The 25,594-nt window shown below is 44.3% G+C and overlaps 1 protein-coding gene across 5 annotated transcripts in view; it reads left to right on the top strand.

Moving 5' to 3' along the window:
* Nucleotides 1-25,594, top strand: part of Nhsl1 (NHS like 1) — a 230,054-nt gene that overhangs the window by 104,698 nt on the left and 99,762 nt on the right. The window contains exon 1 of one of the 5 annotated variants that reach the window (XM_036168733.1): nucleotides 17,491-17,521. The exons of the other annotated variants lie outside the window; for them this stretch is intronic. Within the exon in view, the coding sequence (XP_036024626.1) occupies nucleotides 17,506-17,521 (16 nt within the window). The 5' untranslated portion in view covers nucleotides 17,491-17,505. Of the gene's footprint in view, nucleotides 1-17,490; nucleotides 17,522-25,594 lie in introns of those variants that run through there. 5 annotated transcript variants of the gene reach the window in all.

The following is a 25,594-nucleotide window of genomic DNA, read 5'->3' as shown; positions in this document are numbered from 1 at the left end:
TAACCTATTTGAATTCTTTGATGATGCTGTTTGCACCAGCCAGGCACTGCATGCTGGTGAATCTGGCTAACGCATCACCAGGTTACATGTGGCTCTGTGTTTAGTAGCTGAACTAGGAGGGTAACAGAAGCCAAGGATGGCTGTGTGGGAACACAACATTGGTGGCAGCCTGCTGTTCGCTGTTGCTGCTCGAAGGCTGTGTGTACATCAGGCACCTTGTGGAAACATCCGATTATTTTGACTGATGAGTAGAACTGACTTTAGTGAGCAGAGATGAGGTATGAGAGGAGCGATGGCCATCTGTCTGGTAAGGAGGGCCTGCGCGGTGTTATTGTGGTCTGCTCCAAACCATTTTCCCTTCGCTTTTGATAATGTGAAGGCCAGGCTGATTCTAACACAGCATCAGTAATCCTGAGCGATCCAGTCCAACGCCAAGTCTCTACTGGGAACTCCTTAGTAGGTTTCTTTCTCAGACAGTTTAATGGTCATGTCATTGATGTGTTCTCTAAGACCCAGGCTGTGTATGCTTCCTGCTTGTCACCCAGCCTCTCCTCCTCTGCTAGGACACTGAGCTTCTCACTGTGCATAGCACGAGGTGACACGTGGCCTCCCCTTTTCTGGAGTGGCTTGGCACCCGCTTCTCTTTCTCTGTCACTCTGTCAGCCTTCACTCAGCAGCCATCCCAGTCACTGTGTTTTCGATGGTCACATCAGGCTCTCCTCCTGACCCTTAGGTCATCCATTCCCTGCCCCGCTTCACCACCATCGAATATATTATGTATTTTCCGTGTTTATGTTCAGTGTTATCTATCTCCTCCAAGCAGAATTGAGCCTCCTGAGTAGGAGAGACATGCCCCGGCTTGGTAGCCTGATGCTTAGTCGGTGTTCGGTATATTTTAACTGAAGGGGTAGATGAGGTTGGTGGCTGCTTAGAATCCCTGGGAATTTTGTTTCTGTCACCTGATCATTGTCTAATTGGGAACAAGCCACATAAACTCTTTATGATGAATGGTATACTAGCTCTTCATTGATCAGTAGCAATTAGGGTTGTTTTTGAATAAAAATGTGTGATTTTTTTTAGATACTACCTTGCCTTAGCACAGAGGTTCTCAACCTTCCTAATGCTGCGACCCTTTAATACAGTTTAATACAACACCTCATGTTGTGGTGACCCCAGCCATAAAATTATTTTGTTGCTACTTCATAACTTTAATTTTGCTACTGTTAGGAATGATAATGTAAATATCTGATATGCAGGGTATCTGACATGTGACCCCTGTGAGATGTGGTGATAAGTGGTGAGTGTTCATCCAATAGAGCAGTGAGGTCCTGTTGAAGGCTGTCTTCCTGAGAGGTAGGAATTTGTTAGTTCCCACCACTTACCCTAGTGATCCTGTGAACATTTTCTCCCCGTTTCCCATGATGGCACATAATGGGACCTTGTGTTGTTGTTGTTGTTTGATATTTATTTATTGATTTTATATATATTCATGCTCTATCTGCATGCACCCGTGCATGCCAGAAGAAGGCATTAGATCCAACTGTAGATGGTTGTGAGATACCATGTGTTTGCTGGGAATTGAACTCAGGACCTCTGGATGAGCAGCCGGTGCTCTTAACCGCTGAGCCATCTCTCCAGCTGGGCGCCTTGTGTTTTAACAGCTGCTGCGGCTTACTAGATGCAGTAAACCAGCCTTCTGAGAAAGCCATACTCAGGAGCAGGCCTCTCCTAGGTGCAGTATGAGAGCAGCTTCAACTGGGAAGGGTAGACCATCGAACTCACACCTGCTGCCTTCCAGGCACAACTGGAATTCTTTAACCAGTGGCCAGCTGAACCTTAACCTCGTGCCATATACCAGAGTGGCCAGTCCCTTGGACTTTTCCTGTAGGAGGCACTCAGCAGGGTGGCACTCAACCCTGCCATTTTCCCGCTGCACTCTTAGTTTTGAAAAAGACTCCCCTGGGAGCCGTAATGAGTGGATTGTAATGGGAGCAGGATGGTCGGAAAGCAGAGGGAATAAGCTATAGGAGAGTAGAGATTGCTTGGAGTTGAGATTATTGTAAGAGAGTACAAGAATGCCCATGTCCGGTGACTTGGTCAGATTTCCGAATGTGCTTCCTACATGACCAATTGTGTGTCTTGGGTGCTTTAGATGCGTTTTAAGACACAGCTTAACATTTCTTAACGTGGTTGAAAAGAATATGGCACGAGGTTAAGACTTCAGCTGGCCCCTGGTTAAAGAATTCTAGTTGTGCAAGGACACCAACAGGTGTGAGTTTGTTGGTCTGTCCTTTCTGAGGGACAGTTTCACGTAACACCGGCAAGCACCCGAGATTTCTGTAAACTGTATCGTTTGATTTTTGTCCAGCCCGTCACCTCTGTCTCCTGAGGTTCTCTGTCATTTTGAAACTAGACACTGCTTAGCTCCGGCAGAAACTGGGTGTCCAGTGTTGCTGGGGTACATTCTGTGATAAGCTGGAGTTCTTCCCAAGCACAGGTGAGTATCGCTTTAGTCTTGGTTGGCCGGGGATCCTTTTACAAAGCAAAGGACGACAATAGGCAAGTTCACCTTCATGGCTGGTTGTGGCTGGCGCTTGGTTTGGCTGCTGTGATCGCCTTGCCTGATGGTTTCTTATTTACATAACCCCCCACCCCACCCCCAGGGATAGAAAGTACAGAGCTCTGATTTCCTGGAGAATGAGATTTAATTTCTACTTTAAAGCAATTGCATTGCTTAGTCAACACACTCCTTTCCTCAGTTGAAGGGGTCGGGGATTTAGCTCAGTGGTAGAACACTTGCCTAGCAAGCGCAAGGCCCTGGGTTTGATCCTCAGCTCCAAAAAAAAAAAAAGTGTTTGATTTTTTTTTTTTTTTTTTTCTTTATTAGCTTACTTAGTGTGGTTGCCTGACCTAAGAATTCTGTCCGTCTGGATTTTTGAGATGGTGTGTCTGTTTTGTGTATGTCTTTTGTCGTGAGGCTGGAGTGAGGAGGTGTCTCGCCCTGTGTATTCTTTTAGATCATCTGACCTGGGTCAGGTCCCACTGTCTGAGACCTGTGTTGGTTTATTGACCCTTATGTCACTGTAGCCAGGGAACGCTGGCATCGCTCCCCCGAGAAACACTGATGCTTATGTTCTTGTTCTAACCACTAATACTCTGAACAAAAATATGATTAGAAGCCGGGCGGTGGTGGCGCAGGCCTTTAATCCCAGCACTTGGGAGGCAGAGGCAGGTGGAACTCTGTGAGTTCGAGGCCAACCTAGTCTACAGAGCAAGTTCCAGGATTGCCGGGGCTGTTACACAGAGAAACCCTGTCTCTAAAAACCAAATATCTATTACTGGTTTCTGAACATTAAGCTGTGTGTGTCACCTCCCCACTCCCTGGCCCCAGAAATAAATGCTCATTCTAGAAGAGGAAAGAATCTTCTACAGTGGAACCATGGTGTGAATACTGGCCTCCCTGCCGCCAGAATGCTGATTGCAGTCCATCAGTCAGAGGTGTTCTGATGGTTCGCTTGTGTCTGGAGTAACACGTATTCCTCACTGGGTTTCCTAGTCCACGTGTGGTTTACCTGTGTGCACACACAAAGGCTTTTGAAACGGATTGCCTACCCCGCATGTCTCCATGAGACACCTCCAGTCCTCACTTGTTCTCCCTTATGAAGACTAAAAGGTTAGTCCTGACCTAGATAGTTGTGTTATTACTTCACTGGATCACAGCCTTGAGGCAGTAAAACGATACTTTGTGCCAGCGTCACTTTTCACTGATGTCTTCTCTGTGGACCCGACGGCTCCTTCCTGACAAGTAGAAATGACAGCCTTCAGCGGCTTGTTGCTGTAGAAAGGTCTAGAAAGCCTCAGGTACCTTGAGATCCAGTGTGGATTAGGGCTGCACCTCAGAAACACCAGCTTGTGACAGTGAATATGGAGCATCTCCCCTTCCGTTGGGTTTCTCTCTGTGCCACTAGCCCAGGACCGAGCGAGCGTGTAAGAAAAGCAGCCCTTGAAAAATGGCGGCGGCGGCCGAGCTGAGCAATTTCCAGTGTAAACCTCCTTGCCTGCCTCGGCGTGACATCGCGTGACATTGAAGTGGCTGCTAATCATGCTGGCTGATTCCTTGCACCTGCTGGCTGGCCCTAGGGGAAGTCTGTGAATAGCAATGTCTGGCCAGTGTCTGCCTTATTCATTATGCTTGCTGTTGTCCATCCCCCAGAAGGGGGAAATTAGTGGAGACTTTTTAGTCACTTAAATTTCCTTGCGGGTGGATGTGTGGATGCATATTCATGTGTATGTGTGTGCATGTGGAGGCCAGGGCCCAGTGTTGAGTGTCTTCCTCTGTCGCTCCCCCACCTCACTTTCTGAGACATTGTCTCTCATCCAATGTGGATCTCAAGAATTAAGCCGGCATGGCTGGCCAGCGAGCTCCTGAGGTCTTCTGGTCTCCATACAAGCCCTGCCCCAGGCAGTGGCGGGTTTACAGAACTACCACGCTGGCATTTTACATGCATGCTGGGGATAAAACATAGGTCCTCGTGCTTGGACGGCAGGCATTTTCCACACTGAGCCGTCTTTCAGCCTCTTAAACCTACCCCTAAATTGTTAAACTTTGGCATGTGTGTAGTGAAGAGCCTGTTTTAACTAGAAGCAGCACTGTCTTAAGCAACATCAAGTAGTTTGCTAAACTGGTGGTTGGTTAAAGATAATCTGGTTGGCACTGTGCTAGCCTGTGCCAGATGGAAAACACTTTTTTTTTTTTTTTTTTTTCCTGGGATTTCTGTGAGCATTATTTCAAGCCAGGAAGAAAGGAAATTTACCTTGTGGAAGGCTAAAATGATTTGAAATGTTTGTTTCTGAACATTGTTCTGTATTGTACTGTGTCTAGAGTCTGTTTACAGATCAGAGTTTACACAGTAGCCGCACACATGTGACCTCATTCCATTGTGACGACAGTCCTGTAAGATGGGCAGGACAGGTGGCATTATCCCCTTCTGTGGTGAGAAGGCAGGTGCTGGATGATTAAATGACTGATTTGCAGCCAGCCAGGGAAGAAATGATGTAGAGGGGGTTTGAATCCACTTCCTGTGGTTTAGTTCCACCGTCTTCCTGTGTGACAGTTCAACTCTGCACAGTCCAGGGATGCAATTTAACTTTATTATTATTATTTATTATTTTTTTTGTGTGTGAACTCTAATGTGTGTGTGAATAGTCATCACCAGTGGCCATCTGGCATGGTCCTCATGGGCACTGGATTTGTGAGCATCTTTGTCTTGGCAGAAGCTGAATCTCCACTCCCTTATCCCTTGGTATAGTGACTACTTTGCATTTCTCTTTTCCTGTCAAGCTTTCTTTTTTTTCTTTCTTTCTTATTTTTTCATCTGTGTATTTGGGTCACCATGCTGTGTGCTTTGGTGTTTCTAATTTGTGATCTTGTGGAGAGGGTCTGAGCAGTCCATTTTATCCCAACTGTATTGATCTAGAGAGTAATGAGATCCTAAGCCACAATCCTGAGTCCCCTGGTCAAAGGCCAATGGGATTCCAGCTTCTTGATCTCATTTTCAATGCTTGAGCCTGTCAGAAAAGTGTTCCTGTGATACGCGATTGTCGGTTACATATTTATCTGCTGTTGGCCTTTCTTTTACCAGTATTATTGAGTTAGTGTGTGTTTGTATCACTGTGCAGTCCTGTCACTGTGTGTGAGCGTCCCAGTTATCTTGGTAAACACTGAAGTTTAATCACCCCTGTAACCCCTCTGGGTTAAGTTAGCTTACTTAGAAAGCACGTTTAGCTCCTTAAGCTTTGGCCTCACCCTTAACCACTCTCCCTAACAACACTGGGTTTTCCTTCCCCAGGACTTCCTTCTCCTCTCTTCTCCAGTTGGTTTTGAGTGAAGTATGTTCATTCACTTGACATTTCTTCCCCAGATTTTCTTCCCCTTCCTTTTCCCTTCCTTCTTTCTGTTTTGAGACGAGGACTCATCATGTTGTCTGTGGTGTATTTAAACTTGTGATCCTCCTGCCTCTGCCTCCAAGTGCAGGAGAGTGCTATTATGCTTGGCCAACATTTCTATTTCATATCTTGCATTCACGTCATTTGATTTTTGAAAGTAGAGAAATGGTGAAGAAAGGCAACTTTCTGTTGCTGATAGCCATATCTCCAAGGAACACTTTTGATCCCAAACTTCAATTAACAGTTGACCCTCATGAATACAAAAGGGAGTTATATGGGATAAGACTGAGAAAGTTGGTTCTTATTATTTTTTCTTCTGTCACCTGCTAATAATCTCAATATGCAGCATTCACTCACATGATCTATTAATAATCTGTTGGAATGATGTAAGACCCATCTTGGACCCACTGTAGCTGCTCAGTGAGTCCTTTAGTTTTACATAAGAGAACTGCAAAAAAAAAAAAAAAAGTTTAAATACAATTTAAATGTGTACTCAGGATTATTAGAAAAAGGATATAAAAGTGTTTAAGTGCAATTTAAATGAATTGAAAACAAGATTTAAAATTTTTGTGACACAAGAATCGAAGCTCTGGGAAGAATAACTATTTTCCTGTTTAGTAAATGTTTGTGAATTCGTCAGTGAGGCCCACTCCTGTAGGAAAGTCTCACTCCCAACTGCCTCGGTTATAATTCTTAGAGGGAACGACATGGGTAAAGTGTCTGTTCTGATGGATGAAAATTCAAAGAATTCTGTTTTTTAATTAGAAAAACCAACCTCAATAATCTGTGAACTGCAATTATTGCAGCAATGACCATATAGTTCCCTTTCTCAGCTCCATTAGCATGTTTTAGTAAATATTTGTGTGTAATAACTAAATCAGGGATGTGAAGGACTCCTATTAGACTTACCTTCCCAGCAGGCTTAGCGGCTGAGAGTGGCAGACAGGTGAGTCAGATGGCTAAGACCCATGACTACAGGGGGGCCAGGCCTTACATTCTTTCTCCCATCTGAAATGGTCTTGAGAGTGTGTTCTTTTCTATTCGTTTCTTTAGGTTTCTTTAGTTTTGACATTCCTGACTGATGTGGAGGTCAAAGGATGGATTCCTCTGCTGACCTCCCGGGGCATGCTTTGGAAGTTTGCCTTTACTCTGTCTCACCCAGAAGGGTTTCTAAGCAAACGTGCCTGGGACAAGCAACTTAGCATTGCAAAGGCAGAGAGGGAGAAGCCTGGGCCCTGAAAACAGGCTCTCAATTTTATTTCACTCAGAGACAAAACGCATTCATTCCACTACAAAAAAGGGGAAGGGTTGGGCGAGCAAACCCTTGCACCCCAAGCTGCAGCCTTGTTTAAACTGAGGTCACTAGTAGACCCATCAGAGTCACACCTGCCTCCAGAGAGGCAAACACATGTTTCAACTTTCAATGTGGCATTCTGTGTTTGACATACACCTTTTTTTCCCCCTCTTGAGTGACTGTAGATTTATTATAGTTAATAGTCAAATTTGTAGGTACACGGAAACTTCAGCCTTTTACCCGTAACAGAATTGTAAATCACTTGGGGTGAAATTGAACGTTACTGATGTTAAGCCAGAGAGAGAGGGGGCAAGTGAAAACTGAAGAGGCCCTGGCCATGTTCCACCTGATCTAGGAGGAGAGCTGTGTTGTGGGATGTACTATGCTCTGCAGACCTGGGCACTCTGTGATCATCATAGGCTGCGGCATGCACTCCACCCCTGAAATTGCCCTCCTGATTTTAAGAATCATTGTTGTACCTATTTTTAAACTCCTAAAGACAGAGGAAAAGACTGGAGGAGGCCAACGGCGGTGGCTTCCTCAGACCATTATCGTTACCAAATCCTCTGGCTCCCGAAATAACTTGACCATTTCAAACTGCCCAGCTCCGCTGGAGACTTGGCAGCTGGAAGGGAAATGATGTGTTTCTTCCTTGAAGTGTGTTCCCTGGGGTTAAAGTGGGTCAAGAGTTGGCGAACGTGGGGATTTCAGAAATAAGCTACCCGTTAATAGAAATTCTTCGGGTTTTGTTTGTTTGTTTTTGAGGACTGCTTTCCACAGTCCTGCCTCTCTCCTGACCATTGGGATCACAGGAGTGAGCTACCACGCCCGCTGAAATTCTCTAGTTCTGTTTAGAGCTTTGAGTTTTCCAAATATATAATTGGTTTAAAAGAGTTGTCTTAAATTTCAAAGTCATAAGGCACTTAAATATTAGAACAGTATACTTAGTTTTCTAGATAAAAATCACCGAGAATTTTAATTTAGCTTACTAAATATGCTGCTGATTGTTATCTTAGTGTGTCTTCATTTTTTATTTTTAACCTTTCTGCTTGATTATAAGTAGTGATAGCTGGATACTGTCTTTGGTTTTGAATTTGTTTTACTAATATATACATTGTGGCAGAAGTTGGGGCTCTCATGGCTGGCTGCCCCGTGAATAGTTCTGACTTAGGCTGGTTTCTAAGAATAATTTAGGGTAGTGTCTTCTCAGGTAGAAGAACAGGCTCTGTTTCTGCTGTCAGGAAGTTCAGCTGTAACTCCTTGGATTATTCAGATGCCCAGGGAAAGGATGATGATGTACATGATCTCAATGGTTCACTTTTGGGGGTCCATTTTTTCTGAGGGTATGGGGGAATACTGTGATTGATCCATGTATTTTAGAAGTCAGTCCCCCCAGGAGCGCATTGATGAAGTGTTGAGACGAGAGTGCAGGATGCTGGGTCTGCTCCGGGTGGTTATTTTTATGTCCTTTAACCTGGGCCCTTCACAACATGATCTGTGTGTCACAGACACACTGGCAAGGGCAGAGCTTTGGGAGAGAGAAAATACAGACTCCAGCAGTTTTGGCTTTCTCTCCTATTACGTATTTCATTGTAAGTTTCCTAAGAAGTGGGACTTGAGGTCATTATTGTGACATTTTTGGGCATCCTTCCTGCAGCTGGACATGGCAGCCTAATATTGTCATCCTTTCCTCCCTTTCTTCTCTCATCTTTCAAATATTTAATTAATGCAGAACAAGGGTGGGGCACACTGCTTCCCAAGCCTGTGGTGGTGGACTTGGCTTGGGAGAGAATCTATCTGTGTTTTTGCAAATGAGGCCAAAGAAGTGATTGTTCCTAAAAATTCCATCATTCGATCACATTATTAACCGTCATCAACTGAGTCCTCAAGAGGGTGTTTTTATCTGATTGTACAAATTCATGGGTGATGGTTTGAGACTTGTGTGTAATAGTGTCAGTGACCAATACGTAACAACTTTTGTTTTGTTTTTTGAGACAGGGTCTAGCTATGTAGATCCGGCTGGCCTCAAACTCACAGAGACCGCTGGGTGGTGGTGGTGCACGCCTTTAATCCCAGCACTCAGGAGGCAGTGGCAGGCAGATCTCTGTGAGTTCGAGGCCAGCCTGAACTACCAAGTGAGTTCCAGGAGAGGCACAAAGCTACACAGAGAAACCTGTCTCGAAAAACCAAAAATAAATAAATAAATAAATAAATAAATAAATAAATATATTTATTTATTTTAAAAATTAAAAATAAAAACTCACAGAGACCCTCCTGACTCTGCCTCTCCCGGGATGAAAGGTATGAGTTACCAGGTCCCACCAATAATGAGTTTTAATAAAGGTATCCATAGGGAAAAATCACTCATTTTTATTTGATTTTTAAGAAATACATTAAATATTTATGATTTTTTAAATAGAAATGCCCATAGTGTTGGACATATGTCTCATCTGGGTTTTGTATCTTTCTGTTAATTGTGTACTTTTGGATGTACTAGTGAAGTAATAACTCGGATTGTATGTGGTTATGCTACGTATGTTTACCCATCCTGTCACGTTCCAGGCACCCTTCGAGTATCCAAAGCTAACTGCAAAGAAGCAGGTCCTTGCTTTGAGGAGTTCTCATTTTAGGTCGGGCATGGCTAGCTGGGTCAATGAAGTGGTGTTGAGAGCCCAAGGGGGATCAGTTCTTTCTGGAGAGGGAGCTACTCAAATAAGGCTGTAGTGAAGTGGGAGAACAGAGTGGGCGTGGAGGCTGCATCAGACAAAGCAGGTGACAGGCTCATCAGAGATAGCCAGGGTCGGAGACTGTGGGCTGTGATGTGGAGCTACTGAAGGGGCCACTTAAGAGCAGGTGTGTCCAAAAGAGTTGGCAAAGCGAAGTGAGTCTAATTCTAGAGGAACTCTTATTACTAGATGAGGAGTGTGAGATTTGCCTTTTGTGTGTGTGTGTGAGTAGGTATGTGTGTGTATGCATGTGTATGTGTGCGTGTATGTGTGTGTTGTATATATATGTGTGTGTGTGTATGCATATGTATGCACGTATGAATGTGTGTGTGCATGTGTGTATGTGGTATATATGTATGTATGCATGTGTATATGTTCATATGCATGTATGATGTGTGTGTATAGGTATATATGTGGTATGTATGTATGTATGTGTCTATTATATAATATCACATAATATGGAAAAATAATTTTTTCACCATAGAGAAATAGAATGATTGAGTCCTTTTAGAAAAATGTAGTAGGAATGAAGGTGGATGGAGGTCAGATTTAGTAAGAAAAGAAAACAAAATGACTAGAAAAGTATGAAGCAGGGTCTAGCTGGAAGCAAGGTAGCCACAGGCACTCATTTGGGGTTTGTTTTTAAAGGAGGAAGGATTTATTCTGCCTTGAGGTGATCAGCTGGCTCCAATGGTTTTGGCCTGTGGCAAGGCAGACCCACAGCAGAAGGGCATCCCGGGGGAAAGGGCATCATCGCTCACCTCGGGGCAGCCAGGAGATAGGGTGGGTGCACAGACAAGACTTCATAGTTCCTGCTCCTCCAGAGACCTGCTTCCTCCACCTCGGCCCACTTCCCCAGAGTGCCATCAGCTAAGAACTCATCGCGGTGGTTATCCTTTGATGGAGTTAGTGTTCTCATGATCTAATGCTGTTCAGTAGCCCCACCAGCTGGGAACCAGACATTTAGCACACAAGCCTTTTCCTGGGGATATCACATCCAAGCCATAACAAATCCTGCCCCTGGCCTGGCGCCCGCGTCCTAATGCAAAATCCATTGTGCTAAATTGTAAGCCCTGCCAAACATTCAACAGTCCCAACATTATTCCAAAGTTTTTACCTAAAATCTCTTCTGAGACTCAAGCAATGAATCCATTTCTTTGTTTTTTCTTTTGTTGTTATTGCTGTTGTTGTTATTTTAGTTATGTGCGTTGCACATACAGTGGCCTAGGGTAGGCGTTCCCATTTCAAGCAGACTAAATGAGACATAGAAAGGAAGGATGGGGGCGCTGGAGAGATGGCTCAGTGGTTAAGAGCACTGGCTGCTCATCCAGAGGACCCAGGTTCAATTCCCAGCACCCACATGGCAGCTGACAACTGTCTGTAACTTTGAGATCTGACACCCTCACACAGACATCCCTGCAGGCGAAACACCAATGCACATAAATAAATAAATTATTTATAAAAAAAAAAAGAAAGGAAGGAAGGATGAAACTAAGCAATAGCAAAACCCAGCAGGGGGAAATGTTAGGTCCTAGAGTTCCAAGCCTGGCAGCTGGGGATGGTGGGAGTTCCAGCATCCTTGCAGGCTGCACATGACTTCCTTCCTGGACTATGTCTGCATGTGTCCTGCAGTGTGCCTTGCCCAGTGCTAGCTCTGACCTCTTTACCTCTCTAAGACTCCCTTGCAGCTCTGGCTTCACTCTCACAGCCTTACAAGGTGAAGCAGGGGCCTCCTCTCAAGCAAAGTCTTCCATAGGTCTTTCCTGACTAGTCTTGAGTCTGCGCTGATTCCCAGGGGGTCCTCAAGGCTCTCTCCTCACCACAGCATCGTACCTGGCTCCCTTTGAAAAGCATCGGTCTCTTCGCCATCAGTGTCCTTCTGGTCTGCCACTTGAGCACGCTCCTCTTCTGGCCTAACTCCAAGCTTTCCAGATCTTTTCTCATCTGTGTTTAGTTCAGATTTGCACCGTAATTATGGCTGAAAGTTGCCAGCGATACTCGGGCCACAGCCTGAATGTTGTCCTCACTAGATTTAAGCAGTCCACCAAATCTAAATTTAGCCTGATGCAATACGAATGTCTTAGGACACGGAAGAAAATGTGACCATATTCTTTGTCAGAATGTGACACGCATGGCCTCTGGTGTGATTCCCAGTGGAGTTCTTGTTCCCGTCTGAAACTGCATGAACGTGGTTTGCTGTTGTTTGTATTTCTTTTGGCATTCTAGTCTTTGGGGCTCCCGCCCCGATCGCTCGTGGAATCTCCATTCTCCATCTCCGGACTTTTCCAAATTGCTTGCACAGACCAGTTCTAAAGGCCCGAACTCCCCCATGGTCGGGTATATCGTCACAACAAGGACCCTGCTTGTCGGTACTGATTTCCTGTGTTAGGGTTTTCGGTTTTTATCACTACAATGTATATTACATTGGCAAATTGTCACGTGTTGCGTGCGTTCACTGATAAGCTGGCCCCGGAAGCAGGGTTATCTCCCTCCCACAGACATTTCAGACCCATGCATGTTTGTCTCAACATGTCCTCCAAGGCCCCTTGCCTGGGGATACAGGCCCAGATCGGGTTAGGAGGAGGAGGAGGGGGAGGAGGAGGAGGAGGAGGCAGCTTTCAGACCAAAAATGTGTTTCAGATTGCCCTGTCCGTGAGGGTGGGCAGACTGGGATCGCCACAACGATGGACTAGTTTAAACTATCCAGGAGGGGCTCCGCGTCTACGGGACATTCATGAGGACCTAGGTTCAGTCCCTAACGCTTCAGTGATGGAGAGTCTGCTTAATATGTGAAAAGTCAAAAACCTAGGTTTAATTCTAGCAGGAGCGAATGGACGATTGAACTAACCAACCAGGGAAAAGTGAAATGAACCGATTTAAAGTTACAGTGCTATAATTCTGTGTCTTCTTTCTCCTGTGTCTGTGGGTGTAACAAATGATGGACGAAGCCTGGCTGAGTCCCTCTCTGACAGAGTCTGAGCGCTGATGAGGTCATATGTGCAGTGGTAGGGTGTGCTCAGACTTAGGTCCTCATGCTTCTGCCACCAGCACTTTATCCTCTACCTTGTTTTTTGAGGCAAGTTCTCCCCTGTTGTTTCCGAGGCTGTGATAGGACCTCCCTGTTGATTCTCCTATTTCTGTGTCCAGTTTTCCCCTAGAAGTGCTGGGATTACAGATGCAAGCTGGCATCTGACCTTTGAGCTGGTGTCTAGGACTGAACTTGGGCTAACATGCCTCTGGCAATTTTGGCAAGAGGAAGAGCTAGAATTATTAGGGGAAAGTATGTTTTCCCTATTTCTCTTCCACAGTTTTATCATTTTTTTTTTTTTTCAGGAATGAGCTAAGAGTTTCAAGTCGATCTTTACTCACTGATTCTCTGTGTTACTTAAATTTATCCCGAATTCATCCTTATCCCACTGTTGAAATCAGAATTCTTGCATACAGTTGACTCTCACTGGAGGGCTTGGAAGATAACTCTCAACAAGTTGGCTGTGTGTATGACTACCACTCTGTCCTGCAGAGGTGATGTGAAACTTTAACATGATGCTGGATGTTGTAATCCCACAAGGGAGCAAAGAAGTCACCACCTTGGCTTCAGTGTTGGCAGGGAAGATCTTTGTTTTGTCCAAAGGGCTCTAAATTCTGAGTCATGTACATTATTGCAGCCTGCTCCTCTGTACAGGAGTTTGTGTAGTTCAGCTATTTATTTTCTGCCTCAATAACAGTGATCTGTAGATGAAGTTTTTTCCTATATCCCACCCGGTCCGCAGCTGTAGTTCAGCTATTTATTTTCTGCCTCAATAACAGTAATCTGTAGATGAAGTTTTTTCCTATATCCCACCCGGTCCGCAGCTGCTCAGACCCAAGTAAACACACAGAGGCTTATATTAGTTAAAACTGCTCGGCCATTAGCTCAGGCCTACCACTGACTAGCTCTTACATTTAAATTCAGCCCATTTCTGTTAATTTATATGTTGCCATGTTCTCTGTGGCTTTATCTGTGTGCTGTTACATGCTGCTCCATGGACAGCAGGCTGGTGTCTCCTCACTCAGCCTTCCAGCCTTCCCAGAGCTCTCCTTGTCTGCTTATCCCAGCTATACTTCCTGTCTGGCTACTGGCCAATCAGTGCTTTATTTATCAACCAATCAGAGCAACACATTCACAGCATACAGAACATCCCACAGCAGTGATCAGAAGTGGCAGAATAATTTTAATGCATAGTCCTTAATGTTTTTTTTCCCAAGTTTGAATGTTATGTTTTTTCATGTTTTATTCTTAGATGTGTTCACAGTAGGATAGTCAGAAATAAGGGAACCCTTCCACCCTTCCTCCCTCCCTTCCTCCCTCCCTCCCTCCCTTCCTTCCTCTCTCTAAGACAGGGCTTCTCTTTGTAGCCCTGGATGCTACTGTCTGTCCTATCTCCTTTCTGTAGCCCTTCTCCATGTCTGCGTATCTCTTTCTCTCTGACCTAGGATCCTCTCATTGGATTCAGGGACCAACTACCTAATCCATATCACCTCATCTTGCTCCTGAGCTTAGTCACATCTGTAAAGACTTTGTTCAAAATGAGGTCACATCGTGAGTGTGATGTCACATTGTAAAGAGAGAAGAGAATTTGGGGTGGGCACTATTAACCACGTCACGAATTTAATGCTGCCTCCCTTTTTCCCTTTGAGACGGGGTCTCGTGTATCCTGTACTGGATATATTCAATTTTACCATGTAACTAGGGATGGCTTTAAACTTCGGGTCCACCTTTCTGCTCCTCCATGCTCAGTTTGTGCAATGTTGGAGATAGAATCCAGTGTACACAAAGTAGTATAGTCATTCTGTGACTTGAACCCCAAGTTACGTGGGCTTTATTGTAAGTGGCTAACAGGGATAAATAGGTTCTTGCCTGTTAGCATCTAATTTATCATTGATCATTATTAGTTTGTACTTCTATTGCTTAGCTTTACTTAGAGAATTGACTCCTAATTATTTATTCCAGTTTTCTCCCTCTTTCTGCCCTTCCCCCAACCTTTGCAGTGTTGGGGATCCAGCCCAGGGCACATCAGGAAAGTGCTCTACCACAGAAATATAACTATTCAACTCATCTATGCCACTAAACCACGAAAAATCTAACTGTTTCTTTTAAGCTGACGTGATGTACCTAACAGTATGCGTCTGTATATCATACCAAAGAATTAGCGGAGCAGGCTAGAATCTTTGAGTATGCCGATACATTTAATCTAATCCTCACATTTACAGGCAGTGGTCTGCTTAGAGACAATCTAGACGGTGATGTGAATGCCATTGGAATCAGGTTCTCTTTATTTTCCACTGCAATATACATCCTGCATATAAAGTCATGTCTAACAGAAAAAAAAAATCTAGGTATCTGTAGATATTCATCAAGTACATTTAAATACACAGGATACTCCCCTCCTCTGACCACCTGTGTGGGCCTGTGTTCCAGGGCCTTAACTCTCCCAGGTAGGGATTTCTCTGTGTTATTTAAAAAGTTGAATCTGGGACTAGAGAGATGGCTCAGTTATTAACAGCACTGGCTGCTCTTCCAGAGAAGCTGTGTTTGGTTCCCAGCACCCACATGGCCGTTAACAGTGGCCTGTAACTCCAGTACCATTGGATCCAATGCCCCCTTCTGGCCTCTGTGGGCACAGCATATATATAGTGCACAGGTATAACCTGTAGGGAGAACACCCATAATATGAAGATAAATAAATACATATTTTTAAAAAGTTGAATCTCACTTGCAAGAAGATTTTAGGAGTACCTTTGCAATCCATACATCACACTGAAGACCACTCAAGACAGAATGACCTCAGCTCACCAGTTAGGGTCATGGGGTGACATGGAAGAGCCCAGTGTGTTTTTGATTTGACACTGCTGCTACTTAGGTAACCAGATTGCCTCATGTTTACTGGACTAGCTGAGCCATGGGGGCTCTTGCGGTTCTAAGAGTTACTGCCCCAGCGTATCCTTTCATATTCAAGTCCTTTGTGTCTTAACTTCTTCTGGCCAGAGACCTCATCTTCTATTTCCTTTGGGTCATAGGAAGTAGCACAGTGACTTCCCTGGGACAGGCAACTTACCGGCTAGCTGCTGTTGGTGGTACAGAATAGTGAGGAGCCATCCAATGGGGGTAGGCTGAGCCAGATGCTCAAAGGCAAAGGAGCACAGAGCATTTCTACTGTACAGCAAGGGCTGCAGCTGGCACCCAGTACAGATAGATAGTTTGTGAGTCAGTTTCCTGCATCCTGTGGTGTCCAGAGGAAGACCCGCCAGCAGCAGCTGGGCCTGTGAACAATGGTTGCTTCCTGCAGTCAGGGGACTCTACAGTGTATGTGGGGAAGGGGACCCCCCTCTTCACCCCCACAGGGCCACTCAGGGTTCAGATGGAACTCTCAGAGTACCCCGGAACCAGTATCTGTAGACTATTTCTTTTCTTTCATTTATAACCTCTGATGGAGAATTTGCCAGGGTGCATTTAGCCTGTAAGTGAAGAGAATGAATGACCCAGTTGTGCCATAATTGTGAGAAACACACACACACACACACACACACACACACACACACACACACACACGGGCCTGGAGAGATGGCTCAGTGGTTAAGAGCACTGACTGCTCTTCCAGAGGACTCGGGTTCAATTCCCAGCCCCCACGTGGCAGCTCACAACTGCCTGTAACTCCAAGATCTGACACCCTCATACAGATACATGCAGGCAAAAGCACCAATGCAAACAAAATGAAGATAAATGAATTATAAAAAAAAAAAAAAAGAAACACATGTACTCCAGTACTGACTTTACCTCCTCATCTGAAAAAGTGGCAATGTCATAGAAGTGTGACATCGTTCACATTTCCATACCAATACCTTTATCTGTAGCACTAGTACGTTGTGAATAATGATAGTCAGTGTGTACATGGGATTTACTATTTGGTCTGATACGAATGTTTCATACATTGTCACCGATTTATGTATATTCAGCTATATGGAGAGTTCAGTATTCTAAGGTTTAGTGTTAATTACACACTAGTCTGTGGTTGTTCTACATCAGAGAAGAGAGGTGAGCATGTCACAAAAAAGGAAGCGGGGAGGCGAGGTGGCAAGTGGTAATTAATAGCAAACAGTTAAACGGAATCCAGCGATTTCTGTGCTGTTGGTCACGTGGAGAGCCACATTGGCTGCGCTGGAAAACGCTGAGAGATAAGCTCAAACAAATGGACTCTCCGCGGTCCCGGGGCTGCATTGGACAGGATGAACTGCGCCTGCTGACCCTGGGCTCCCCTCTCTCTTCTAGAGGACCCTGGGCTGGTTCCTGGAGTGAAATAACGGACAGATAGGGAGGTGTCAGCAGCCCGGCCAGAAAGCCGCGATTGGGTAGTGGCTTCCTGTAGTAACAGGCGCTGCTGGCTGGCTGCCCCGAGCTTTCTGGCGGTGGCTGCTGGAGAGGTGGGTGGGAGACAGCTGTGCCTAGCACTGCAGGCCACATCGGCTCCCAGAACACCAGCCCCTCCATGGAACTGCTGAAGAATGTTCTGCCTGAAAGGTGAGGGGGCTTTGCGTCCCTGTGGGAAAACTGTCATTCCAGCCAAAGGGTTGGATCCACAGCAATTAGAATTTGAGGGAGGTTAGTAAGTATGTAAGTAGAAAAGTCATTGTTCTTTTTTTTTTTTTTTTTTGGTTGGTTGCAAACAGGAAGAAAGACCTCCTGCTGGAGAGATGGAATTCTTTTAGACAGAAAGATTTCTCTGTTTAAATGTTTTGTGTCTGTTCTGTCATAGATGAAAGTGGTTAAAAGTTGTAGATAAAGTTTGTTTGTTTGTTTGTTTTTTAATAAGTTCTGTAATGTAAGAATTGTTTAGTGTTGTTCTGTGAGTCCTAGAGGAGACGTGTTCATGTTAGGAGTTACTCAGACACGAAGTTAGAGGAGAGTGGAGGGAAGAAGGACTCCTTGCTTCCAGCCTTAACGCATGTCTTCAGGAACGAAATCAATTTTACAGTAGAAGACACACTTCTTGTTCAGGCTGCATGTGGGTTGTAAGACTTCCTAAGTATTCTACGTGATGCGTAACTGAGTATCTGTAGTGATTCACGGGTGACTGGTGGTTTTGCTTTGTTAGACAATTATTTTATTCCTTGGATTGTCATGTTTCTTCCGACCCTTTCACAGTGCCCGTACTTGGGGTGTGTGGAAATGTGCTTTTCCTTTGAGACTGTCGAAACGAGGGAGTTGGGACGAATTTCCTCGGAACTGAAGCGAGCTGTGTTGCTCATATCTTTCTGTGTATGCTATTCTGGTAAACTCTTGACAGCATTTCAGTTTGGGGAAAGAAGATGTTCCTAGTTTGTTTGCTGTGTAGACGGTCCTTTGTTCTCCGTCTGTTAATGTTGTATAGACGTGGGTTGTGGGGGTTCTGCCTTTGTGGTGTTCAGCCTAATTGTGATATCTTAAAACTTGCCGGAGTCTTTTGTTCTACTTCAAGCTGGAGATATTTCTTGATGGGCCAGGTACAGAGTTGATTAAATGGAGGAGACAAGAATGAAAAGAATATCACATTTTGTCTCCTCAAGCAGTCAAATATCCAATTCTTATTATTATTGACTTTCTTTTTTTTCTTTTCTATTTTTTCTTTTTTTTTTAGACAGGGTTTCTCTGTGTAGCCCTCGTTGTTCTAGAACTCACTCTTTAGACCAGGCTGCCCTTGAACTCACTGAGATCCATCTGCCTCTGCCTTCCGAGTGCTGGGATTTCAGGTGTGTGCCACCACCACCCAGCTCTCAATTAATTCTTGCGATAGAGAGTTGTAATGGATTTCTTGGGAGATTTAGTCTAAAACACTTTGAATATTTCTAAAAAGTAGTTTTTGATGAAAGGGATTATGAAATGGTTTCTTTTAAACTTATTTCTCTTGAGAAAAACAGTGTAGGATGTCAACAGTATTATTGGATAAAAGAACATGCTATCTTGGTATGATTTCCACAGTGCAGTTGACGTCACTACAATCTAATGATAGCTCAAGGTTAAGAATTTTTTTTTTAAAGATTTATTTCTTTATTATGTACACAGTGTTCTGCACACCAGAAGAGGGCGCCAGATCTCATTACAGATGGTTGTGAGCCACCATGTGGTTGCTGGCAATTGAACTCAGGACCTCTGGAAGAGCAGTCAGAGCTCTTAATCTCTGAGCCATCTCTCCAGCCCCAAGGTTAAGAATTTTTAATTGAATACAGGTGTGAAATTGCCATTGACTGTGACTTCTGGAGCCTCATTGTGTTTTGTTTTTTTTCCCTCCACCCATCCCTTAACAACAGTTTCACTCTAGTAGAGACTCGATTAACACCAGGACTCAGTTTCTGTGTTTTAAAAATCACAAGCCTGGTAGTCAATGACAACTGAGTACTTGGATGCTGAAGTGCCCGTATTCTAACATGGATTCCCTTGAGCAGCATGGATCAAGCCCCTTTTTGGATCTCTAAGCATCAGACAAACTACTGATCATTCACACTCTTCCTGTGATCTACAGCCTACTGGTGTGCAGTAACGTATGTAATAATCATGTGTGCAACCTGTTGAGACAAACCCATGATGAAGGAATATTAAGGGCCACTTGTTGATGGCTGGTGTTTTTACTTGGGAAAAGGCGGCGGGGGACGGGGAGGAGTGCTTTCAATAATTGGCTTCTTTCTTTGCAAGCTCCTATCCTGGGGGCTATTGAATTCGTGGTTGTGATTAACATTGACCTTAGAGGAAACATGGCCTTTCTTTTGGTTTAAATCATGTTCCTTTTTTTTTTCCGTGTAATTGCTGAACGAAAACATTCTAATCAGATAGCCTCCCACACTGACGCAATTTTCGTTTTCTTAATTGAGGCTTTTTTTTTTCCCCTAAAGTCACGTTTTCTTGGCTTTCTGTCAATTTTGTGCTAGTAAGTTTCTGTATAGAAGGAGCTTCCTTTGCCATTACCTACTGCTAGAATAGCATACAGTTGTTCTGTGTCTGTGAAATGGATAGGTTCTTTAATTCTAGCCACTGTTTGCTGTCACCACTGAGGTATCTCAGTCTATCCACCCCACCCAAATTAATTTGTCTGAGCAACGTCTGAGCCCCTAGTCTCTGGGAAGATGCCCTTCTGAAGTTCTGCCAAGGCCCCTGTGGTTAACAAAGGCATGGCGTAAAGTTTCCGCATTGTCTAGTCAGCGATCCATCATGGGTCAAGATGGAAGTTTCTGGCTGACCAAACAGTATAACTAATAGCAAGCTACCATGTGTTTATCATCATATATGTGTATAGTCACAGATGACTGTCTTAAAAAACTAGCATTAAATACTTACTACTAAAATCACACAGGACACAGTTATCTCTAAGATGGTTAAAAACAGAAATTTATTAAATACAGCACACCAACTTCATCTTTATAAATATTATCTTTAAGTGCGTTTCCTATATGGGGTAGATGTTTGAAAGTTTTCTAATCCATCACAGACTGATGTCTCATAAGCGTTAAATCATGGGTTCCATGACGTCACCACAATGTCACACACTAATCACACTTGCTTTTTGGACTTCGGCAAAATATTGTCCCAGTGTTGCTGTTCACAGAAAAACACGCGTGATTTTACTAGGACAGCTGAAATTCCTTACACAGTTCTACAGGCCAGACTTCTGAAATCAAGGTATTGTCTTTGCAGGTACGCACTTCTACCCAAATGAAATATTCTCTGCGGGAGAGAAGAAAGGGGGTCAGAGGACTCAAGAAGCCAAGGCAACTTTCAAGGCTTAGGAAGTAAATGGCAAAGTTTGGGCAGGGGAGTTGGCTTAGTGGATAAAGTGTTTGCCTTGCAAATGTGAAGTCCCAGAATCCTTGCAAATCTATCTGGATGCCATAGTGCATGACTATAAACCTAGCACTCCTAAGGCATGATGGGTGGTGGAAACCGGAGAATCCCTGCAAGTTGGCAGGCAAAGTAGTCTGGCTTATGTAGAAACAATAAGTGACCCTGTCTGAAACAAGGTGAAAAGTGTAGACTAGCAACTGAGCTTGTCCTTTGCCATCCACATATATGCTGCTGTGTGTACATACCCACAATCACTCATGCTCATCCATGATATATACACATACACACAGATTTTTTTTTTTAAAGCTACAAGGTTCAGAAGGTCTCTCCCCAAGGTTGTGTGTGTGTGTGTGTGTGTGTGTGTGTGTGTGTGTGTGTGCGCATGCTGGGAAGTTTCAATGACCCAGCTGCCTTGGGGGGGTCACTGTGCTTCTGTAAACAGTCCCAGTACCCTCACTGGTTCACCGTTAGACTTAGGGGAACAACTTCTATGGTTTGTCATCGGTGCCCTTACTGGAGTGAATAGACAGTCAGTCGTGAACATCTTCCCAGAAAAAGTCATGGAGCATGACTTTTAGAAGAGAATCTTTCTTGACTCTTCCATTTCTGGGGGACCCAGGTGTCCCATTTATTGTAACAGCATCACCTCCAGTTTCTGCTTGTTTTCCTGAGACCGTTTCTGTATGTCACTCTTTTGTTTTTGTGTTGAGTGGCTTTCTCCTAAGGACACCAGTTAATTAGGGCCTGCTCGGATCCCATATGTAGTGTCATTTTGACTGAATACATCTGCAAGGACCCTGTTTCCCCCATCAAGTCCTATGTTGAAGTTCTGGTGGATGTAGGTTCTGAGGGGAACGCCGTGTAAACCAGTAGAGCAGAACATGCATGAAGTCCGTGAATTGAGTTTGCTTTATACGTGATAGGCTTATGGTGTACTGTGACTGCCCAGTGCAGCTGCCTCGAAGGTGGTTTTGAAACCTGACAATGCGTGTGTAAGGCCAATTTGTACATAGATGGATTGGAAGTCTACTCAAGTCCAGCCATGCAAAACAAAAAGTTGGCGCTTATGTTCCATTAGACGATCCTGTTTCCTTCATGAACTTTAATTCTGTCGAGAAGGGGAAAAACAAACAAAGTTGAACTTAGGTTTGCTTCAGTCAACGCAGTGTGAGCCAGAACTTGAAACAACTGTACTAGATAGTGCAGGCTGGTGGGTGATTTACCTTTCAAAATTCTCCTGTTTGTGTTATTCTTGAGTTACAAAAGTAAAACAATATGCAGAAGTGATGTTATTATGGGAAGGATGAATGCAGACACTGCTTACCCGCCTAAGAGTCAATTCACTATTGAAGGTAGGCCTTAATTAAATGAATTGTATATAGTATTTTCTCTCGTTCTTTATTTTATTTTATTTTTTTTTAAACAGGGATTTTAAAGCAGGGATTGGCGTAGGGCTGGATTCTTCCCCTTCTCAGCGTCAGTATGCCTTCCAAGATCTAGAAAGCCAGTTTGATGGAGTGGGAGAGTTGTCAGCTCTGTGCAGTTGGGTGTGTCCCAGCTGCCTGCATGCTCCGCATGATAGGGTCTCGCAGGTACTGTTTTCTGCTTCACACGTTACAGATTTAGGAAGGCCTCTGGCTTGTCTAATAATAGCAAAGAGTTATGTTAGAGAGAGAGCAAGAGCATGGCCGAGGACCATTTCAGGCATGTGCTTTCCGCTCCTCTGAGGGCAGTGCGTGTTGGAAACTGCCCCCACCCCTCCCTAGCCACGCTCCCTGGGATGAAGCGCAGGCCTCTTTCCAGTTGTCTGGTGTATGTTGTCTATGCAGAAGAATTCCTTAGATTCTTTTCTTGGCAGCATTTGGAAGCCAGTGTCAGGAATCAGAAACAGATTTGTTTTTTCTGTGCCGGAACAAGTGCATTTTTCAAGTGTGCTAACAAGCAGCCATTTGCTTTGGAAGGTCTCTCACCACCCCACCCACCACCCCACCCACTTTGCTTGAGACAGTCTCACTGTGATGGCCCGAAACTCTCATACTCTTCCCGTCTTGTCTCATCCCAAGTGTGGGGATTTTAGGTGTATCCCCTACCCAAGCCCTTGTACTTTCTTCAATTCCATAATGAGCCATGAAGCAGCTGCGAAGCCAAGTGCCCGAGTCTTAGCATCCTTGGAAGGCAGGAAAAGCAAAGCAACATTGGGAATATCACGGTTGTGGAATTCTGGGCATTTGACTCTCATGCTTTAGCTATTTGGGCGTCGTATAGGTCAGCAGTGTCTTTAGATACTTTAGATCATTTCCTCGTGATGTGCCCTCATTCCCTCACTCTCCACTCATTTAAAAACAGCCAGTAATCTGCAGCCACCAAGGGGAGTTTGCACCTGCAGTTTAAATTAGCATGTTTCATAGATGCACTGGTGAGATCTCGCTTTTCCGAAACTGGAGAGAAGCAGGCAGTTTACAAGGAACCAAATCTGTTCTTGTTAATGTGACTGTTACAGTAGAAGCCAGATCACCTTGCTGGGCTGCGGCATAATCTAGGAGGCGCTGTCCTTAGGGCAGAAAGAACAGTGGCTGGTTTTGCTGCACAGAGTGCCCAGATGTTCAGATCTGTTCATTTGTAGCTCCCGCTCTGTGCAAAGATAAAGCCATGGATTTTTTTGGGGGGGGAGGGTAGCAGGGGGGCAGGAACTGAAGCAAGGGACTTTAGTTCTTGAAAACCTTGGCAAAGATGGGCTTCGGCTTGGTTCTCCATTTTTATATGGCTGAGGGGCAGGGCCTCACTGTGTAGTGGGGGATGACCCTGAATTAGCTCCGAATTTCACTGCCTGTGTGATGGGATTAGAGGTAGGTGTATGCCGTCATATCCATTCAAGTTCTTGCCACACTGAGGATAGAACCTAGGGCCTTGTGAACGCTAGGCAAACATTTGATCAAGGGAGCTATAGCCTTATCTCCATTTTTAACCCATGCTTCTTTGTGGATTTTCATGTCTCTCTGTTGTCTCTGTTGTTGTTGTTTTTTCTTTTCTTTCTTTCTTTTCTTTTTTCTTTTTTTTTTTTTTTGGAGCTGAGGATCGAACCCAGGGCCTTGCGCTTGCTAGGCAAGCGCTCTACCACTGAGCTAAATCCCCAACCCCCTCTGTTGTTGTTTTCTACTCTCCTTCTAGCCGTCGTCCTCTCTGACAGCCTGTATTAATTATTTTTCTTGTTGCTGTGTCAAAATACCCGAGGAAAGCTACCTTTTGGTTCGTAGTTTAAAAAAGGACGTAACTCAATATGGTGGATGGAGAAGGCATTGAGGCAGAGGTGGTTTGTTGTGGGATGTTTGTGCACTGTGTGAAGATGTATTGCTCCGATTGGTGTAATAAAAAGCTGAATGGCCAATAGCTAGGCAGAAGGTATAGGCGGGACTTCCAGGTAGAGAGAAAGAGGAAGTAGTGCCTACTAGGTGACGTAGAACAAACAGGACGTGCAGGAGGAGAGGTAACGACCACGAGCCACATGGCAGCATGTAGATGAATAGAAATGGGTTAAGTTATAAGAGCTGGTTAAGAACAAGCCTAAGCTAGGCTGAGCTTTCATAATTAATAAGAAGTCTCCATGTCATTATTTGGGTGCTGGTGGGATAGAGAAAGACTCATTACAGTAGTTAGTCTTATAGTTTCCACAGCCAGGGAGCACAGAGTGAGCAAGAAGTGAGACCTTGACATAAAATCTCAAGATGCGCTCCTAAGCAACCCACAGGCTTCAGCGAGATCCTACCTCCTAAAGGTTCCACAGCCTTCCCAAATAGTTCCACCAGCTGGGGACTTAAATGTTCAAACACATGAGCCTACAGACATTTCATAGTCACATGACCACACAGTTAGAGATGCTCAGTAATACCTAAGTCCTACTGAATCCACCCTAGTACAAATACATGTGCAGGAGCCTGAGCGTGCCTTAGTAACGGTTATAGGAGAGAGGCTGGGGTGGTTAAAGCAGCATGATCAAAGCCATTGTGCTATAGCCATGGACTGGGCACAGAGGTCTTCAGGGCTATGTAGCCTACTATTCTAAACAGCCAAAGAAATGAGTGCTGGAAACAATCTTAAAGTCTTTAAGCAATAGCTTTGGCATAGTTAAACAGTTGGGCAAAATGTGGTCTTGAGGGTATAAGAGATATTTGTATATTGAAAAAAAATGTAAGCTTTTATAAGATCGTACACCACAATTAAAATTAAGATCTGTTTGAAGTGGGCAGCAGTACCTACTAAGCTGTTTGGTGAGATATCATATGTGTTAGTCTTCTGTCTAGTGATTACCCAACCTTACCAGTTTTTGTTAGCCTAGGTTGAGTTTAGACTTTTTTTTTGTTGATGTCACTTACAATTAAAATACTGTTAATCTCGAGAGGCATCAAACCAAAAATGATAATTAGGTTAAATGAGCAGATAGGTGGGTGCGTGGTGAGGAAAAACGGAAGCATCCATGGCCCCTTTTTGAGTACTTTTTAATGACAAAGACATGGACAGTACGCAGTGAGCTCTAGGAATCATAAGTTGTCATGGACGTGAACATGTGTTTACATGGATGGTTGTTTTCCTAAAGACCCCAGACTTGTTCTAGTGGAGTTTTGCAAGGCAGCTTTTGAAAACAAGAAAGTCATCTTCTTCCATGATGGAAAGAGGCTATGTGGGTGCTTACTGTTTCATCTCTGAGCAAGAGTCTATTGCCATATTCGTTGCCACTCAAACTTTCAGAATAAAGTTCTAACAAACAAAGCTTGGTGTGTAGACTCA

Source organism: Onychomys torridus, chromosome 19 (genome assembly GCF_903995425.1).
Source record: "Onychomys torridus chromosome 19, mOncTor1.1, whole genome shotgun sequence".
In the NCBI taxonomy this organism is placed as follows: Eukaryota; Metazoa; Chordata; class Mammalia; order Rodentia; family Cricetidae; genus Onychomys; species Onychomys torridus.
The sequence above is the reverse complement of the archived record's forward strand: the minus strand, read 5'-3'. Positions and strand labels throughout refer to the sequence as shown.